Source organism: Corvus kubaryi, unplaced genomic scaffold (assembly GCF_017639235.1).
Source record: "Corvus kubaryi isolate FWS band 111438036 unplaced genomic scaffold, C.kubaryi_AGA036_p1.0 37398, whole genome shotgun sequence".
Taxonomy (NCBI): domain Eukaryota; kingdom Metazoa; phylum Chordata; class Aves; order Passeriformes; family Corvidae; genus Corvus; species Corvus kubaryi.
In genome coordinates, this window is record NW_024581137.1 from 26494281 (window position 1) to 26512447 (window position 18167).

Below are 18167 nucleotides of genomic sequence, written 5' to 3' on the forward strand. Positions count from 1 at the left end.
GTGAGGCACTTGCTGCAGGGAAACTGGTGCTTTGTAAGTTTATATTTTACCTTACCAGTAGTGAGTTGGCCATCCATACCCAGAACAAATTGCAGAATATATGTCTTCATGAGACTTTTCCTTTCCTTGATTCTTTATAAAGCTGTTTTATAAGAGCATCTGCTTCTTTCATAAAAGGTAAAATGTTGTATTCCCTATTGGTATTTGTTTATCTCTCCCTGTCTGCTGTTTTCCAGTGTGCAGCTGCATCTTGAACTGCCTGGTGAGAGCTCTTGCTCTTGCCTAAAGCACACACATTAGGCTTAGCTTTGAGAGCTTGAACCAAGCTCATTCCTCTCAGTACATGTCCGGATCACTCTGGTGGCCCATGTCCTTGTGTTTTCCATTGTCCCTATGTTACAAGCTTGGAATGGGTATCTCAGACTGTAGAAGATACCAGAATGATTACTTCTGGAAACTTAAAATTGGTAAAGAAGGACAAGTAAATTGAGAAAAAACTGAATTCAAGACCAAAGTATACAGCAGAAGTGAAAAGGATTTTCTGGGAGGTGGGATTATTGTCATAGGGTTTGTTTTTGAGAAGGTGTGGAACAAGAAGATGAAGCATTCTAGTAAAAAAAAAGATAGTTTATTTGGTTTCTCTAATCAAGTTCTCTGCAAATTTTTTTTCTCAAGTTTGAGCTCACTTGACCATGGCATGAGACTTTTCTTGTGTGTATTTTTCCTTGTAGTTTTAAAGACCATTTTGCATGGAACAAGGTGACATCTTGCATCCATAACATCTTAAGTGGACAAAGATGGATTGAACACTATGGAGAGATCATCATAAAAAATCTTAATGATGACACTTGCCACTGCAAACTGACTTTCATAAAGGTAACCACCGCAGTAATCACAGCAATGTTGGCACTGCCTTTTCTAACAGGCACAGCAGTGGGAGGATGCTCTCTGCTGGAGCTCACTACTTCTGCTTACAAGCTGTAATTACCTGTGATTCATTGAAAACTTTAGCTTTGAAGGAACTACCACTCACTAGGCAGAGCCAGACAAAAAAGAGAAGCAACAGCTTTCTTGAGTGATTCCACTGGAAATAGAGGAATTATGGGGAAAGGAATATATCATGGAAAACGTACTCTGGGTTTGAAGAGAGATGTAGGCACAAGTCTACCGACAGTGGTTTACCACATGCCTCCTGCTAACCCACTGGCAAGTGCTGTGGTTGAATTCATTTAGCAGCTGTAGGACCAGTGCTTATGCAGGGTGCTTCTCCTGACGCTCTTTTCTAGCCCTTTGCAGGTACTCAGAGGAGTTTAAGTGAGAGGTTGTGGTGTTACTCAAAGTTTTTGCTTCAGTACAAGTACAATATATATGACTTCTTCAGGAATTGTCCTTATAGCTGAAATTAAATTTAGTTTTTGGCAATAGATGATTTCTTAGTAAAGGAAAATCAATGAAAATGTAAAGCAACGCTAGAATTTCTAACCTGATAAATAGTTTTGCAAATCATCCTAAGAGATTTACCTTAACTTGCACTTTCTGTATCTGATTGATGGAGAAAGGCTCTGCTTGACATACAACAGACCATACAGGTACAAGGGAAGTACTTCAGTGTACCTAAGCATCATGGCATGTTCCCCCACAAGTTTTTTGTTTCCCTGAATACTTTGTGCTTTCCAAGAAGCATTAGGGTGCTTTTTTTCTTCCCAAATACTTGAAGGTACTTTAATGTATTTTCAGAGCTGCAATGGATGTTTAAAGCTCAAATATTAAAGACTGAGAGCCTGCAAATCTTACACCTTTGATATTGTAAATTGTTTAAAGTGGAGATTAATGTATGATTTCCTTCTCTTCCTCTTCTGCAAATTTGGGAGAGATGTAGATAACCAAGTCAGGACTCAGGGTCAACTGTCTTTGGGCAAAATTCAAGGTCAGGTGCTCTTTACCTCATACTGCCCCTAAAAAAAGGCAAACAAAATAAATACAATTCTCAATGTTAGTATTTTGATAAGCTGACATACTAATAAGTTAGTATTTTAATGGTACTTACAGCAATTGTTTGCATATGCTATTGTAATGCACACCTAAATGAATATTAATTTCAGAAAACTGCTCTATAGCCTGGTGCTCTGGCATGGCAAAATGGCCTGCACTTGAGCTCTTACGCACCTTTATTTCCCTTGTTCCTTTTAATTCTAGGCAAAGTATTGGAATCCAAATGCACATGAGATTGAAGGCAGTGTCATGGACAAATCTGGGAAAGTTGTGCATCGACTCTTTGGGAAGTGGCATGAAAGTTTATACTGTGGGACAACTTCATCTTCAAACTGCATATGGAGAGCAAGTTAGTGATCAGAATGGCTCATGCACAGAAACTGAGATCTGCTTGAGTATAAGCTTACTGTTTTCATCTCTTTATTAGGCCCCAATTTCTTGTTATTTCTTCATAGAATATTAGATTTTTGTCAAGCATTTAGAAGCTAGATCAGAAGAATGTATCATTTAAATGATACGAGAACTTAATCCCACGGCTTCCTGCATTTTCTCCACTCTCCCTCATTTTCATATTTGGGCATGAAGTGGGTATTGAGGACTCTAGCAGGAAGGAAAAAAAAAAGGGGAAGAAAAAGGAACAAACTCCTCTGCTGCTTCTGCAGAGAAGTGTTGTTTATTTCATGTGTTAAACACCTGAGGATAGCCCACAAAGCTCAGTTCTGTAATGACAGCCATAGCTGAATTTCTCCCAAGCTCATGGGGTTTTGTCTGCTGTGGTTTGAAAAACCACTATGATAATAGCATGGCCTTCATCACTGTTGCGCTGTGATTCAGCTGGGAGAACAGAAATCTGTCTTGTTGCAGTGCAATTATCAAGGGGGATGTTCTCTTTTGTCACATTATTAAAAACCTCTTGTTCCCTCAGAATTGACGCTGTGGATCAGGGATAAACAAATGACTGGAGGGAGCTTGAACTTTTCCTTCTCAAGATAATAGTATTTAGTTGGAATTCTGAATGTACTCCTTTCTTCTGTAGATCCGATGCCTAAAGATTATGAACAGTGGTATGGATTTACTCAATTTGCACTGGAGTTAAATGAACTGGACCTGCAAACCAGGTCATTACTCCCATCCACTGATACACGCTTTAGGCCAGACCAAAGGTAAGAAGCTTAAATTCTGAAATATTTTCCTGAAATAGTTCTTAATCTTCTGTACACTCACTTTACCCTAGACTCAAGACTATTTTGTGTAGATACCTGCAGTGTGTTTCTATTTTTACATTAATGTGCATCTGAAACAGACATTGTAATCACTTAGGGAGAAAGGCTCTAGTCATTATGGAAGTGTGTCCTAAAATTGGCTCTTGGATGCTTCTAGATAACTGCCTTTCCAAGGATGTTAAAACTTCAGTACTTCAGGTACTGGATGTTGAGCATACAGTATTTGAATAACCAAAAACTGAGACACTTGAAACTTCCTTCTGCCGTGAAATTTTTACTTCTGCAAATTTCCAAGTAGAAGAATCTAATATAACTCTGACTCTGAGCTTGTTACAAGAGTTAGTCTTCCTTAAGTGCTTTTTCATAGTGCAGTTGTCTGCAGAGGTAGCTGTTTCCCTTTCAAACACTGTGAAATACCTGCTGGAAAGATTAGATTCTCCTGGAGGCAGGAGACCAATTGTCCCATATCACTGCTGCTGCAGGTTTCTAGAAGAAGGGAATATTGAAGGAGCTGAAATACAAAAGCAGAGGATCGAGCAGCTACAGAGAGAACGACGGAAGGTGCTAGAAGAAAACAATCTAGAGCATCAGCCCAGGTTTTTCAGGTACTAGATAGTAATTATCATATACTATCATTTATTGAAATTATTATTATCGATCTGATTCTAAATTGCCATGTGGCAGGCTCCAGTATTTTCCAGGTTTCCTCTATATATTTTGGTTTTGTACTTTGGTGATGTAGAATAATCCAGATTTAGTTAACACTCAGAATTAATGTATTACTTTTTCAGTAGTGCATCCCTGATTTTTTTTTTTTTTTTTGGCTTGATGGCAATTAATATTTAGTCTACATTTGAATTTGCATGAGTGAATGTAGCATCTTTGGTTCAAGCAAGGTGAAGTAGCTGGATTTAGCTAAATTACCTCTGCTGAACTTCTGCTGAATTCAGTGGGATTGCCTGTTGTGGAAATGTGCAGAGTTGGAGCCTTTCATTTCCAGGGCTATTTTTGAACATGTTTCCCCTATTTTATGAGGAGAGAATTATCATTCTGAGGGCACTTTATCTCTTCCTGTTGTAAATCAATTAAACGGGAGACTTCAGCCATTGAAAGACAAAAAGGAATGCTAGCAAGGATGTGGTCTTTTGCCCTCCAGCTTCTCTGTTCTTCTGCACTGAAAGAGCTGGAGCCAAGATGAATGTTGTATGGGCCCATTAGCAGATCTGGGATCCTATTTTTTCTGGATGCATATATCCTGTACTTCTGAGGAACACAGAAATGTTTTAAATTGGTGCAAAAGGGAATGTCTTAGACTACTACATCTCTGACAAGCTGGGTGAGCTAACTCATCACATGCCAATCACACCTACTAAAGGGAAGCAGGATAGAGGCAAAGTCTAAAACTTTGTGATTGTGTATTCACAATGAGAATTGTGAATGAGGATTCGAATCCTTACAATGGGGATTTGAAAACTGAGATTTATGCTGTAGATTTAAATGACAGAATAAAGAATTTAATTACTATATAGCAAAAGCATTAGAGCAGATGCAAAGTAATGCATTTGGCTTTTCAGTAGTGATGTTCTCAGGTGAACATTAGGCTATTGAGATGCCTTTCCATGGCCCGGTGCAGACACACTCGTTCAGCTCTCCAAGCTGCACTGCCTTGTTTGCAGGCTGTAATGAGCTGCACTGCTCCTGGTTCATGGGCTGGATTTGGTATCTGTGCATGGTGCTACGCTGCATTACACAGCATATGGATGGAAAATATAAGCTTACATTTGTTTAATCTTTGATAGGAAATCCAGTGATGACTCCTGGGTGAGCAATGGAACCTACATGGACCTTAGAAAAGAACCTGGTTTTTCCAAACTGGACAATCCTGTCCTTTGGTGAAAGAGGAGCTAAGTGAAGATATTCTGTGCTGTATTCTTGGATCTGATTTAAAAGACATACATATAAAATATAACTATATATATCTATATCTATATATACACATGTATATATACACACACACATACAGAGTACGTGTGTGCATATGTGCAAATGTGCATATCTCCAGAATCATGCTTAATTTAGAATCTGATAATTCGTTTCCTTTACTCAACTACTGCAGTGATTGTTTGAATGTATAAATATCCTAACTTCTTTTTATAAAATACTTAATAAATAGTACTGAATGTTAACAGCTAGATGGAAGAGAGAGGAGCTTTTACACTACTTTTTCGATGTGTAATAATGTCAGTTCTGAGTTGAATTATGCCTTACTGAATTGTATTGGAGACAGTAGCATCAGCATCTCCTAGCTGTACTGAGGAATCAGAGTGCAAGCCTTAGTTACTCAAACTGTAGGTAAACTGTAGGTAGGCTTCCACAGTGCAATGAGTAGTTCAGCTGTCTCTGGGCTGGTATAAATTGCTAAAACAGATTATCAGCTAGTGCTGGAATCTGAGTATGATCTTTTGCTGTCTGTAGGAGAGATTTAAGTAAGCTTTTGTTTCTATTAACTTTCTTCTTAGCATTATGGAAGAGGTAGTTCTGAACTTACGTCGGTGGTTCTACTGCCTTACACATAAACTGTACCCGGTTAAATGTAGTGCTAGAAAGTCAGGAATCGCCAAAATTTTCCAGTGGGAAAAACTTTCACTTCAAATTTATAGCCCCCAACAGGGCAAGAGGAGGAGATCATTTGTATATACTGCTTGAGCACTGACTAGATGAAGAAGCTCTCTCTTTTTCCAGTAAGTGATACCTATACAGAGCACGAAATCCTGTGCTTCCATAGCTTCATTTGTTTTTATTAACCTAAAAATCGCAACAGTAAGACTTTTTAGAAAGTAAGTAAACTGATTGTTTTAAGCTACAAATTTTTTCCTAGTATTTTGATATTTTCTACCTCTTAAATAAATAACATATTTAAGATCTTATATTTAAAAAATTACCATCTGCCTTATGGAGAAGTGTACGGAGTCTTTGATCTTCCTCTGTTTGTTATGTTCAGATAAATATTTAAGTGTCTTGCACTACATCAATTGCATCCCTTTCCTGTAATTTTATATATATGACTCAATTTGTGAAGCTACTAAACCATAGGTCAGAAATTTAGCAGGAAACAAATGTAGCAGACGCCTCACTTTTGAATGAAGATTCTAGAGATGGGCAGTATTTTTGGTTTTTTCCATCAAATCACAATGCCATAGTCATTAACAGAATAATTTGCATTCCTATCTGCAACCCAAGCCTGATCCACAATTCTTCAAATTTGCTCTGTGTCTGCAACTCTCTGGCAGCAATGCAGTTTTCCATGTGATAGAGCTGTATTCTGTCACCACCCCCTTTTCTTTTCTGTACATGCCACTGTAAAGACGCAAAAGAAACCCAAATGCTAGCATGTTAAATTGGTTTATAACTGGAACAACTGGACATGGCATGGACAAAGTAGACTCCTAGGAGGACAGACTAGTAGCTTAGAAAAGCTTGCACTTTACTGCAATTGTGCTGCATTGTTCTAGAGAAATCCCATTAAAAATGGATCCATGTATTATATGTAACATGAAGGAAATACTATGAAGGCTTTCAATTTTAAGCAATATCTGTGGTGTCAGATTAGATGTATATTTGAATTTTGCTTTCTGTTACCTTGAAGCCTCATTGTCTCAGAGGCAGGTGAATGCTTTTTCACCATTTTTTGTTTTGCCCAGCATCTCTGCCTCACCATCATTTCTGTAATTTATTACCAAAGAAGTTAGCATAATTATTTCTAATTAATATGTCTTTGAAAAACTTGACTACCACGCCAGCAAGACAAGGTTCACATTTATATGAAGACAAAATCTGGGCTTTGATTCCAAAGGAAATCTTAACCTTCGGGGGCTGTTTGGCTTTTCAAGGAAAATGAGGTTCTCTTCATGACTTGTTCCCTTCCTGTCTCGCATCCTTGTATTAACTGTCAAAATCCGCACAGGAATGAGTTGACAATTGTAATTATCCTTGCTGTTGGTAATTACAATTTATACTAAAAATAAGGTTCATTTAAAAACAAAGGAGGGTAGAGGAAATAAAAGCTTTTAAGAAAAGGAACAAAATTTGTGGAAGTTGCATTAAGCTTGCTCATTGTCATATTTGGCAGCTATTGTGATACTGTCTGATCTGATTGCTGGGTTTGTATAGTCTGTGTGTGGAGGGGATTCCCCCATACAGGTATTAAACAAAACAAATCTCATATGGAGTATTTGAGTCATGATTTTTGAGAAATCAGACTGGCAGTGCCAAGTCTCATTTCTCTAAAACTCCAAACTGTCTGAAATACATGGGATTAATGACAAGAAGCATTGGGCTGAGCAGTGCCTTATATAAAAATTTCTTCATCAAAATTTTCATATCAAGAAAGTAAACTCCAGAATTTTAGTATTGTCTCCATAAAAATGCCTGAGAATAATCCAGGGCATTTCTTAAATGCATGAAGCAAAATCATTGAACAAGTGTAAACCTGAAATACACGCCTCCAAACGCAATGTAACCAGTTGTGAATTATCCTCTGACCCCACATTTCCAACTGCAGTATAGTTTTCCTTGCTTACTTTTGTATGAAACAATTGGGTTTAGTTGTTAAACTTCTGTTAATTGTATATTAAGAAGTGGAAGAAAATTGTCTTGATGTTAGTTCTGTGTATTTCTGCATGTAAATATATTCAACATTCACAAATCTTAATATATTCTATAAAGTTATTCTTGGTAAAATATGAAATTTTGGTAATTTTCTCCCCGAAAACTTCAGCTGTGTTAATGGGTGCAAAATTTATATTAGCTTTCTGCAGTATAATTAAGACAACTGTTATTTTTAATAACTGACACTGAGGGACTTTTTACCCACTATTTCTACCCTGAATAGTAAAAAAAAATATCAGCAACTTAACTGCTTCCTTTCATACACAGCTGTGATCCCCCAAGGAGTGTAGCTCAGTGGATCAGTCTTAAAATTTCCTGATGACCCTTGCCTGCTGTTATAGCGCTCTTATTTAATGACTTTATAAACATCACTTAAGATGATTTTGGAGGCCATTTAGAGAAGCACTCATCCAGCTCTGCCTTTCTTTGTGCCTCTTCACAAAGTAAAACCCTTGGTATAAACTTCCGTCAAGGTGGAGCAGCTCAGGCCTTTGGGTGTTGAAACCCTGCTTCAGTTTTCAAGTTGCAAAGCATAGAAAGAAAAAAAATCCAGGGAAATATTTTACCTAGGAACAGAAACCCACAGCTCTACTTTCAGATTTGCAGGCTTGATGCTTAGTTTCTGATTTTGGTACAGCATCACTTGTTCAGGAGGCGACTCTGGATAGCATCAAGTGCCCTTTAGACCAAGTGGAACTAGAATCCATCATTAATTACTGCATTCCTTTGTGGATCTCTGTTCTCTGAGATATGCTTGGTGTGATAGCTTGTCAGCACTGATCAACTCCTTTTAGATGCTTTTTGAAATACAGACCCAGCAGTCTGTACTTAGGTTCTTTATGCAGAGCTTGGAAAGTTAGATGCCTGGAAGGAAGATTAAAATCAGCCCAAATTTTGATAAGGAAACGTCCTGGAGATCTGTTCTTCTACCAACCAGTTTTCTCTGAAGGACTGGAAACGGAATTGATGCTTTCTTTTAAAACCTGAAGGATGTAATAGTTGCAAACACCTTATTATCTGGCAGCTTAGTGTTGAATCCAGATCACTGTACAGCAATTCATGGGACCAGAACTAGGGCCCAATCAGGGACAGCTTTCATGTTGCACAAAGGTCCAGTGCTGGTCTCAAAACAAACAACTCCCCCCAAAAAACCCCAACCTAACAAAGACCTCACCCCTTCCCATGCCCCCTACTTGCCCTCAGCTGTTTACAGTCCTGTTCAGGTTTTCTATGTGTTCTTTTATTCAGTGTCCCATTTTTCTTTTTATTAAAAAAACCTGATGAATAGGAAAACAGTCCATTCTAACAAATGATAAATCATGCCTAGAGGCTGTAGTTATTCTTTCCCCATAAGCATAATGGCCTCCTTCTGTATCTTTTCCTTGAAAGTGAGCAAGACTTTTACACTCTGAAGTCAGACCTGGTAAGGGTAGTGTGCTATGGAAATATGCAGCTGTATCTTCTGAGCAGATCCTAATTACGAATGTCCTTGCATCTGCTTTTGTGTAAATCTCATGTTGTCTCTCCAAATGACCAGCTTGGCAGAGCAGGAAACTTTGAGCATATCTTGTTTCGTTCAGTATGGCTTCTTTTTTGTGTACAACTCACACAGAGGGGGCAAGCTGAAGAGGAGTGCAAAACTTCACCCATGGTGCATTTTAATAGAGAGAAGGACGACATCCAACTCGTCCACATAACTGAATACATCTTGCAAGGGCTAGAATGAGATGGTGCTATTCAAAGGAATTACATTAAAATGAAAGGTTTTTTTGGTGTAGCGTGCTTTCATTCAGGAATTATGCCTACAATAAATAAAATTTACAGTGTTCACTAGCCCATCCTTTCTATTTTCTAGCTACTGATGGGTGCAACTTACTCCAGCAGCTGTGGGCTCATAAGAAATTGCACATTATCTGGCTTATCTTTTGAAACTTAGTAAATGCTGTAACTTGCCACCAAATGTATTACTGTACTGCTCAGTTCTTAGATGCTATTCTTGCTGCAGCTTTTTGAAAGCAATAAGAGAAATTTTCCACATAAGTAGTTGCCATATGTTAAAGAATTATTTTAAATGGCTCCTTTTTTTAATAGAAATTGTGGATTTGGTGTTTTTCATGTGTTAAAAAAAAAAAACTGTATTAAAGCTTATGAGAGTGTTTGTTTGGGATGTTGATCCACAAGAGGTGATGACCTCTGTCAGCTCCACACCTTGGAGATGGTTGGCATCCCTGACAGTCTGAAAGTCTTTGTGTTAACAGGTATTTTGCTAGTTCCAGTACTGGAAAAACATACCACATGTATGAGGTATTACATAAGCAAAGCTGCTAAATGCTGAATTTGTTGTTTGTTTTGATAGGGCATTAGTGATTTCAGAATGAGGAACGGTATCTTATGTATAAGAATTATCACTGACTTTCAGATATTTGAGAATAGTCTCTGTAGTCAGGACCATCCCTGTTTTCTGCTTCACTCTAAAAATTTGTAATAACGCTGGAGTACCTTGATGCACAGCTTGAGTTATTATTTTTATCTCTGTAACCAATTTAGTTGGATGTTAATAAATCATACTTGCAAAAGGTCACAGAGCACCCTGACTTTTTCCCAGGGGTTGTAAGCATCTTTCTTCCAAGGTTGTTAGTGGCAGCTGAAACAAATCTCACTGCTGCAGTGATCTGTGCTTTTTTACACTTTGCAAAATGGCAAGTAGGAAAGAGCTTCCATCTGCTAGAACCCTTATTTATCACTCTTACAATCTGTCTGGTAGTTGTGCAATGTTCCAGTTGTACTGTTCTCTACAGCTCTTCTGCATGGCTATTGTGCCAGACACTGGGGCAGGAAAAGGGGTAAGCTGATGGAATCCATTTACAGCTGTCAGCTTGTTCTTAAAAGCAGTTTTTAGCAGACAGATATGCAGCATAAATATTACGCTTTAGCATGAATGCAGAAACCACAACCTAAATGTTCTTCATAAAACAACTTTTAAAAACAAGGAAACATGGTATTCACTGGATAAAATAAATAACTGGAAAGAAAGGATATCAATGTGGTGGTTTTTCCCTTAGAGATGGTGTTTCAGGACAGCTCTGCCAATCCGATCTCAAGTATGTCTCACAGTCCCACCACATGTGTATAAGATGCAATATGGATGGACTAGGATCTTGAAAAATGTGGGAGTACAGTGAGTGTAACTCCTGACCAACGTGAAATTCCTGACTGCAGTTCTGCAGCACCTTGCAGCCTCAGTGTCTACAAAGACTTGGTGGGAGGGAACATGGAGCTTTCAGGAAGAGCTGGGAAAACTGGATCTATAAATTTGTTACCATGCAAAATATCCTCAGCTGTTATACATGGCAGAATTAGGACAGAGGCCAAAAGAAAAACAGTCTTTATACTGGGCAAGAATCAGCTCCTGGCTTTTTGAAATCCAGCCATTTTGGTTCTGTTGGGTTAAGAACTTTGGAACTTTCTCATCATGTCAGGGGGAATTATTTCATTGCTGATTTATTTCATAGAGATCTGATGTGGTTTAATTGGAAATAACTAGCATTTAGTTCAAGTTGCTAGGGAAGTTGTGGTTTATAGAAGCAATAATATTTTTTCATAATTATAAAAGGGAGAGGAAGACTGCAATGGATGCTCATTACTGGTGCCCTCCTCATGAACACCTAGGGCAGCAGGTGTTCTCTCTTAGGAAGAAATGGATATGGAGTGGATTTCTCATGACTGCCCCTTCAAGCTAATACCATGCCAAGTGCCCACAGTGTGGTCAGTGCTATCCAGACAAAACAGGCTGTCCTCCCCTACAGAAGTGCAAGGTAAACTTGGCATGTATAGACCTTGCATCCAATTTGTGTTTAAGCTCAGTTGTCTGTTCATTTACAGTAATCTCTATTTTAAAGTAATTTTGCTTACTGCAAAATGATTCAAACCTTCATAGCGTGAGGAAAAACACTGACAGCTGAGCAAAGCTTGCTCTACATAGTAACCAACACATCTTGGTTTTTTTTGTTGTTGTTTTTTATGCCTCTGTTATATTCCTTTCATGTTGCAAATGTTGCTCTCTGTGCTTGGTTTATTGGTTTTTAATTTAGACCTCTGTTGTATGCATAAGAATTTGTAGGGTTACTCTCTATTTTTAAATGGGGTGAAAAGCTGGCCAGATACCAAATTCTGATGTATACTTATGAACTTGTATCTTTGCTTACTCTGCCCAAGGGAAATATTTGAAATTACTTTTTGCAGACTCTTATTTGAAATAAATCAATATTGCTCTACTGAGCTGAGCATAACCGAGGCTTAAGTTAACTGAAAATTTGTCTTTGTGGGTTCGTTGATGCAAGTTTTTACAGGTTCTTGAAACAGTAATAAATTCTTGGAACACAAGATGTTGTGTATGAACATCTGCTGATGTTTCTGACCATAATTTCACAGACTCCAGGAATTATTGTCTTCCTCTAAATATTAGGGCACTACTTCTCCTTGAGGATTTTATGTGCTGATGTTTCACTTGCTATTCTAGTAAAACCAGCTGTTAGAATTCAAAAGTACAATTGTTTTTGCTTAGTTAACATGTTTTGTCTTTATTAAAACTTCTTTATAAAAATTGATTTCCAAAACTAAAAATTTCTTACTTTTCAGCTTGTGTTAAAAGAAAGAAATAAAGGTTGCAGTAAGTCAACTTTGAATTACTGCAGTACATGCCTTGAAAAATCCTCTCCTCCTTAGGTTTTTATGAGGGTATGTCTGCAATGCCTAGATTGCTGCCTAAGGCAAGGAAAATTATGTAGACTTATCAATAGATGAGAACCTGTCTAATAGCTGAAAGAGATTTACAGTTTTGTTTACTGCTAGGTTTGTTATCATTTCGGCAGTTGACAGATTGAAGATGGAGTGAAGTCAAGAGATCATCCTACTTGTATTCATTGTTTGCTACTTGTACTTCAGTCAATGAACCAAACCCTGTGAAGGCAACTAAGAGCTATATCGGTTTTTTGGATGGAAAAATCAATTTTTCTTATGAGGTTCAGAAATAGTGCACCAAATTATGAAGTCCTTTGGTGGGGAAAATCTTTTACCAAGGACTTTGCCTAAGAGAGCACTGCAAACAGGTTAGTTAGGGCAAGCTTGACTTTTTCTGAGTTCTCTAGTTACTAAAGGATGGTGAGCTTAGCCCTTCCTTGACACATCCCCTTTCATTTCGGAGACAGAGTAAAGCTTCAGTTAAAGTTCATGCAGGAGAGAGAACTCTGGGATATTACATTCTCACCTTTTGTGAATAGTGAATACCAGGAACTGAAAAAGAGGATGTACCACATCACAAAAAAAAAAAAAAAAAAAAGAGCCATAGTTGGAGCTCCATTGAATTCTATCTAGCTGCAAAGCTTCCTAAAGCTGATGCTCATGTGAGTGCTTTGTCTTGATACCAACATGAATTGGTGGTTTGACATGATGGGAGAAAGGAATGAGAGGAAAGAGTATATGTTGAAATATGATTCTCAGTATTGAAGCGAGCAGTCATGAGGTCCTAGGAAAAAGGAGTACCTGCAATTTATGCTTTCCCAGTACTGGTTGCTCATTGTTTCCTTTCCTGATAGTGCTTCCTCTCAGGACACAGCTGGTCTTCCTTCTCTTTTAGAAACTGTATTGCCCACACTGTGGTATGTTGGCATTGGTGAGGCTGGACAGTAACTGTGGGAGAACCAAATAAGCCCCATCTCAAGCTGACAGCAACTGGTTCTGCAGGAGAAGTTGCAGGAGAAGTACGATCCCATCTCCCAGTTTCAAAGCGTTGTCTCTTTGGCAATAAGAAAGCCATCCTCCCAAGGGTACTTGCATCACCTGTTACAGATGCCATTCACCCAAATCAGTGCACCATTCAGACAAACAAGGGCAGTACAAACAGCAAGGACACCAGTTTTAGTCCTGTGATGGAGCAAATAAATTACACTTTCAATTGTTAGAGAAGAGGCCAGCACTTTATTTCATACATGAGGTTGTTTTCCAGCATAGCAAAGAGCTGGTCTGTATGTGTAACTGCAATATAACATATAGTGTCAACAACCTGGAGTTGTGTGACTCTCTCCTGAGCCACCACCAGTACAAATTTGCAGGACATGACTGCTCTGTAGTGGTTCCTGCTCTGTTCAGAAGGACAGCTGCAGCCTTTTCACAGAATCAGTTGGGTTGGAAGGGACCACAGTGGATCATCTAGTCCAACCTCCCTGTTCTAGCAGGGTCATCCTAGAGCACATGGCACAGGATTGCACCCAGATGGTTCTTGAATGTCTCCAGTGAGGGACACTGGGCAACCTGTTCCAGTGTGGGGTCAGTCACACAGTAAAGAAGTTCTTCCTCGTGTTCAGGTGGAATTTCCTGTGCAGCAGTTTCTGCCCATTGCCTCTTGTCCTGTTGCTTGGCACCAGTGAGAACAGCCTGGCTCCATCCTCTTGGCTCCCTCCCGTCAGATACTGATAGACACTGATGAGGTCTGCTTTCCAGCCCTTGCTCCTTGTTTCAAAAAGAACTGTGTTCTTTTACATGCTGTTCCCTTTCATGGGGAAAATTCCAGGTATGTTCTTACCCCACTGCCTGTAGGACACTGAAAAGCAAACACTTCACATGCTAAAATTAGGAGGAGCAATGGCAAGCTGAAAAATGAAGTGGCTTTAAGAAGAAACACGCGGCCTTCCTCTTGGTACCCAACGGGGCTGAACTATCATCCCTGTGTGAAATGGGGTGGGGTTTTAACTTTTGTCCTCCTACAGCAGAAGGTGTAAACAGCTCCTGGCAGTTCCTGCTGCAGAGCCCCTGGGAAGCTGCAGGAATCCTGACTCACTTGTAGGAGCAATGCAGCCTCACTGATCCTCAGGACCCTCCGTAGCCACTGACTTCTTTCCTGTTTGTGGTCTTCTCCTCAATGCATCTGCTACTTTTATGGGCCATGGCTTGCTTCAAAGATTGCTGAACAAAAATCTCAATTTCTATCTTTGTGGGCACTTAAAACTGCAATTCTTTTTTTGTTCTGGAGAAACCCCTTTCAGATTGCCCTGGAACAGGAATTTCTGCTGTTGTTCCCACAAAAGAGACTGAGCTGGCAATTAACAGGTAATGAGAAGGGGGGTTATGGAGTGGCAAAACAACTAGAAAAGAAAACAAAGGAGGCACAAAAACCAAAAGGGAGAGAGAAAATATGTTTAAAATCATCATAAAGCTATTGCTACAGATGTAGTAAATTAAAATATGCATCTGGTGTTACTCAATGAAATATTAATGTTAGCTTCTGAACACTTTGTAAGGTTTGACTATGGCCATGCTCCAGTTCTGCAGCAGCGCAACACAAACACCACCCGGCTGGCTGCCCCGTGGGGGACTGCAGTCACATACTGCCCATTCTTCAGAAAATTCTGCCCAGATCATTTGCTCCCACAGGTGGATAGTGAGTTTTTTTGAGGATGCTTGTGTATGCACATTCAGAGGCTGCAAAAGGAATTGCATGGAACAGAACAAATCTGGAGAGCTGATGAAAGAAAACTACACCCAGCTTTTCTCTCTACAGGTGGCTTCAGCCTTGGGTTCTTTCCCAGGGATCTTTTAACTCCTGTTGCTTTGCCAATTTTGTCCTAAATTTTGTATGTGTTCTTTAGATATAGTTTCCTTAGTTCTTCCATTCACTGTAACTTTAAGGTTGTCTATAAATAGCAAAATCACGATGAACTGCCCTAATTTTAGGGTGACATTTTTTACTGATCTGAAGATGTAACAGTAGAATAATTATGAATGGAAGTAGGATTTATTAAAACAATGTATATTATGTGAGCATTTACAATCAGTTACCTAGCTGCCCATAATAGTAGGCACTGTACAACTCTATGTGGTGCCATGGGCTGTACAGTTAGATTTCAGAGCAGTGCCAGAAACCCTGCCAGAGTGCTTACAGTCTGAAAACTGTACATGTGCAGAGATGCAAATATGAAGGGCTTCATTTTTAGGAGGCATAGTGACAGGTATCCTCTGTTTGCAAGGTTTCATTGAAAAACAAAATCCTAGTATTTTTTATTTAAATACATTTGGTCATTTTGACTTTGTAGCTTCTGTTCCAACTGGCCAAGAATTGAACATGTAGAAAAAAGAAGAAAAATTAAGAAGCATGAGGTGTAAGCTAAATTTCAGATTTTATTACTGATACATTTTTTAGACTTCGGAAGTTTAATGTTGAAGGTTTAGTGTAGTCAAATACTTTAAAAATAACTGTTTATACAGGACCTACATGAAAGTTGTTTAGGGCTCCTACACAACAGTTTGAGAGCCATTCCTTTTGGCTAATTATTGAGGAAGTTTTACTGCTAAATAGATTGAACAATATAGCAGCCAGATGGTTTTTGATAAAACATTAATGAAACCAGATGGTTTCTAATAAACTGTTATGGAAGGCTTTTGAGACATGCAAGAAATGTTATCTTCTCCTAAGTCTTCATATATCAATATTGTAAAAGAAATAAAGTTCTGTGGCTTCCATCTAGTCTACAATAAATTTTAAAGTTAGAAGCACCAAGTTCATGCAAATTCCTGCAAACTGTTCTCCATATGATGGGCCACATCATAGAATCATGGCATGGTTGGAGAGAATGACAGACGGGAGCCCTGTGCCACAACATGTACACTACAGAAAGGCAGACGTAGCACTGCTTCCCCCATGCCAGCATCAGTGATCACGGCAAAGAGCTCTGACTGAGTTACAGCAAACAGGTTATACTGAACACATCTGCCTCCCTCTGCATCTCAGCATGGCTCTCTCCAGTGGTCCTCCCAAGGGACTACAAGGTCCAGAAGTGAACTCTGTTTTCCTCATATTGGTCCGTAAAGGTAGCACAGTTGAACCTGGCAAAACAAGATAGCCTCTAAAGAGTGGCCAAACTCATCTTAGAACAAAATATTCAGAGGGCTAAAGATGTCACCTTTCCATCGTCAAGAGCAGAATGGACAGAAGCTCACATGAACAGGTAGAGAAACACAGCAGAATGGTTTTCTGGTTGCTTCAAACTCACATAGCCCCTCCTGGCTCACTGCACCCTCCCACTCATCTCCCCTTCTCAGGACACAGTCCCTTGCTAAGCCTGTCGCTGCTGGCACGGTGGCAGGGCTGATGACAGCTGTAACAGCAGGAGAGTGAGAAAGCTGTTGTGTGCAACAGGAAATGTTTCAGAGGACAGAATGGTATAGGCGAAAAGTACAGAGCATCCCAGCAAAACAGGACATGAATTTTAATGTGGAAGAAAAATGAGGCTGGTTAGTTGATCTGAAAGAAATAAAGGAACAAACAAAAACTGCTGCTCAAAATGGAGGAAAAAAAAGAAATTAATTCTTTTGCTGGTGATTTGGCTTATGTTGCTGGACACCTTTAAAGAGATTTGCTACCCCAAATATCCTTCTCTTCTAAATAGAAGCCCAAAATAGCTTCACGCTTTCTTCCTACTTCCTCCACAGAAATGAGGGCAGCAGAGCCTTCTCCAGCCAGCGTGAGGGTTTTAAAAAAGCCTAGTGTGCAGCAGCAGAGACCTTTGGATGACCTCTGGACACCTCAACAAACAGGCACAATTTTAGTGAGCACTTTCTAGCCAGGTTGGATTGCAAAAACATATTGATGGCTACAAGGTATTATTTGCCATTAGTACTGCTGTTCATGCTGTGAAAGCAATTTAAAAAGATTTGAGATTAAAAAAAAAAAAAGCTGTTTAAGAAATCCCCCTTGCAACTAAATTTGTACTGACATCATAATGTCAATGGCTGAAAAAAATAAGGCCAGATTATGCCAGCATACAAAAAAAAAAAAAATCTAATACCAAATGCTTATAGGATGCGAAAGCCTTTTCTGTTTCTGGTAGGAATAACCATTCTGCAATGCTGACATCTTGTGGTGGCATGCTCAGTGGTTTCTTCAATGTCATACCTGAGGAATTTCACACACCCATACTCAAAAAGCATACAACTATTTTGCTGGGGTCTTTTTTCCCTTTCAGATTACTGTCTTCTGTGTTATTATTCACTTATTATGTGCATTACTCATTTTTTAAGTTGTGGCTGTGAAGTCACTTGCCTCACTTCACTTATTTAAAAGGCAGCCAAAACTTGCCCTATACCAAGAGCAATTTGTCCCAGAGGCAAGAGTTTCTCGTTTTCTTGCTCTGCTCCTTCTGCAAGACAATCTTCTCATGGAGGAGCAATGCAGAAGGATCTTCAAACGCAGCAGTGATGCACTTCATGCTTCAGCTAAGGAGATGGAGTCTG

General features: G+C 39.1%; 1 protein-coding gene across 5 annotated transcripts in view; it reads left to right on the top strand.

The window, feature by feature from the left end:
• The window catches only part of OSBPL3 (oxysterol binding protein like 3), an 85920-nt gene extending 75456 nt beyond the window's left edge, over positions 1-10464 (top strand). For all 5 annotated transcript variants that reach the window (XM_042043114.1, XM_042043117.1, XM_042043116.1 and 2 more), the window contains 5 exons: positions 732-876; positions 2197-2341; positions 3029-3155; positions 3698-3820; positions 5015-10464. In XM_042043114.1, coding sequence (XP_041899048.1) covers positions 732-876; positions 2197-2341; positions 3029-3155; positions 3698-3820; positions 5015-5111 — 637 coding nt within the window. In that variant the 3' untranslated portion in view covers positions 5112-10464. The remainder of the gene's footprint in view (positions 1-731; positions 877-2196; positions 2342-3028; positions 3156-3697; positions 3821-5014) is intronic.
• Positions 10465-18167: the final 7703 nt, after the last annotated feature.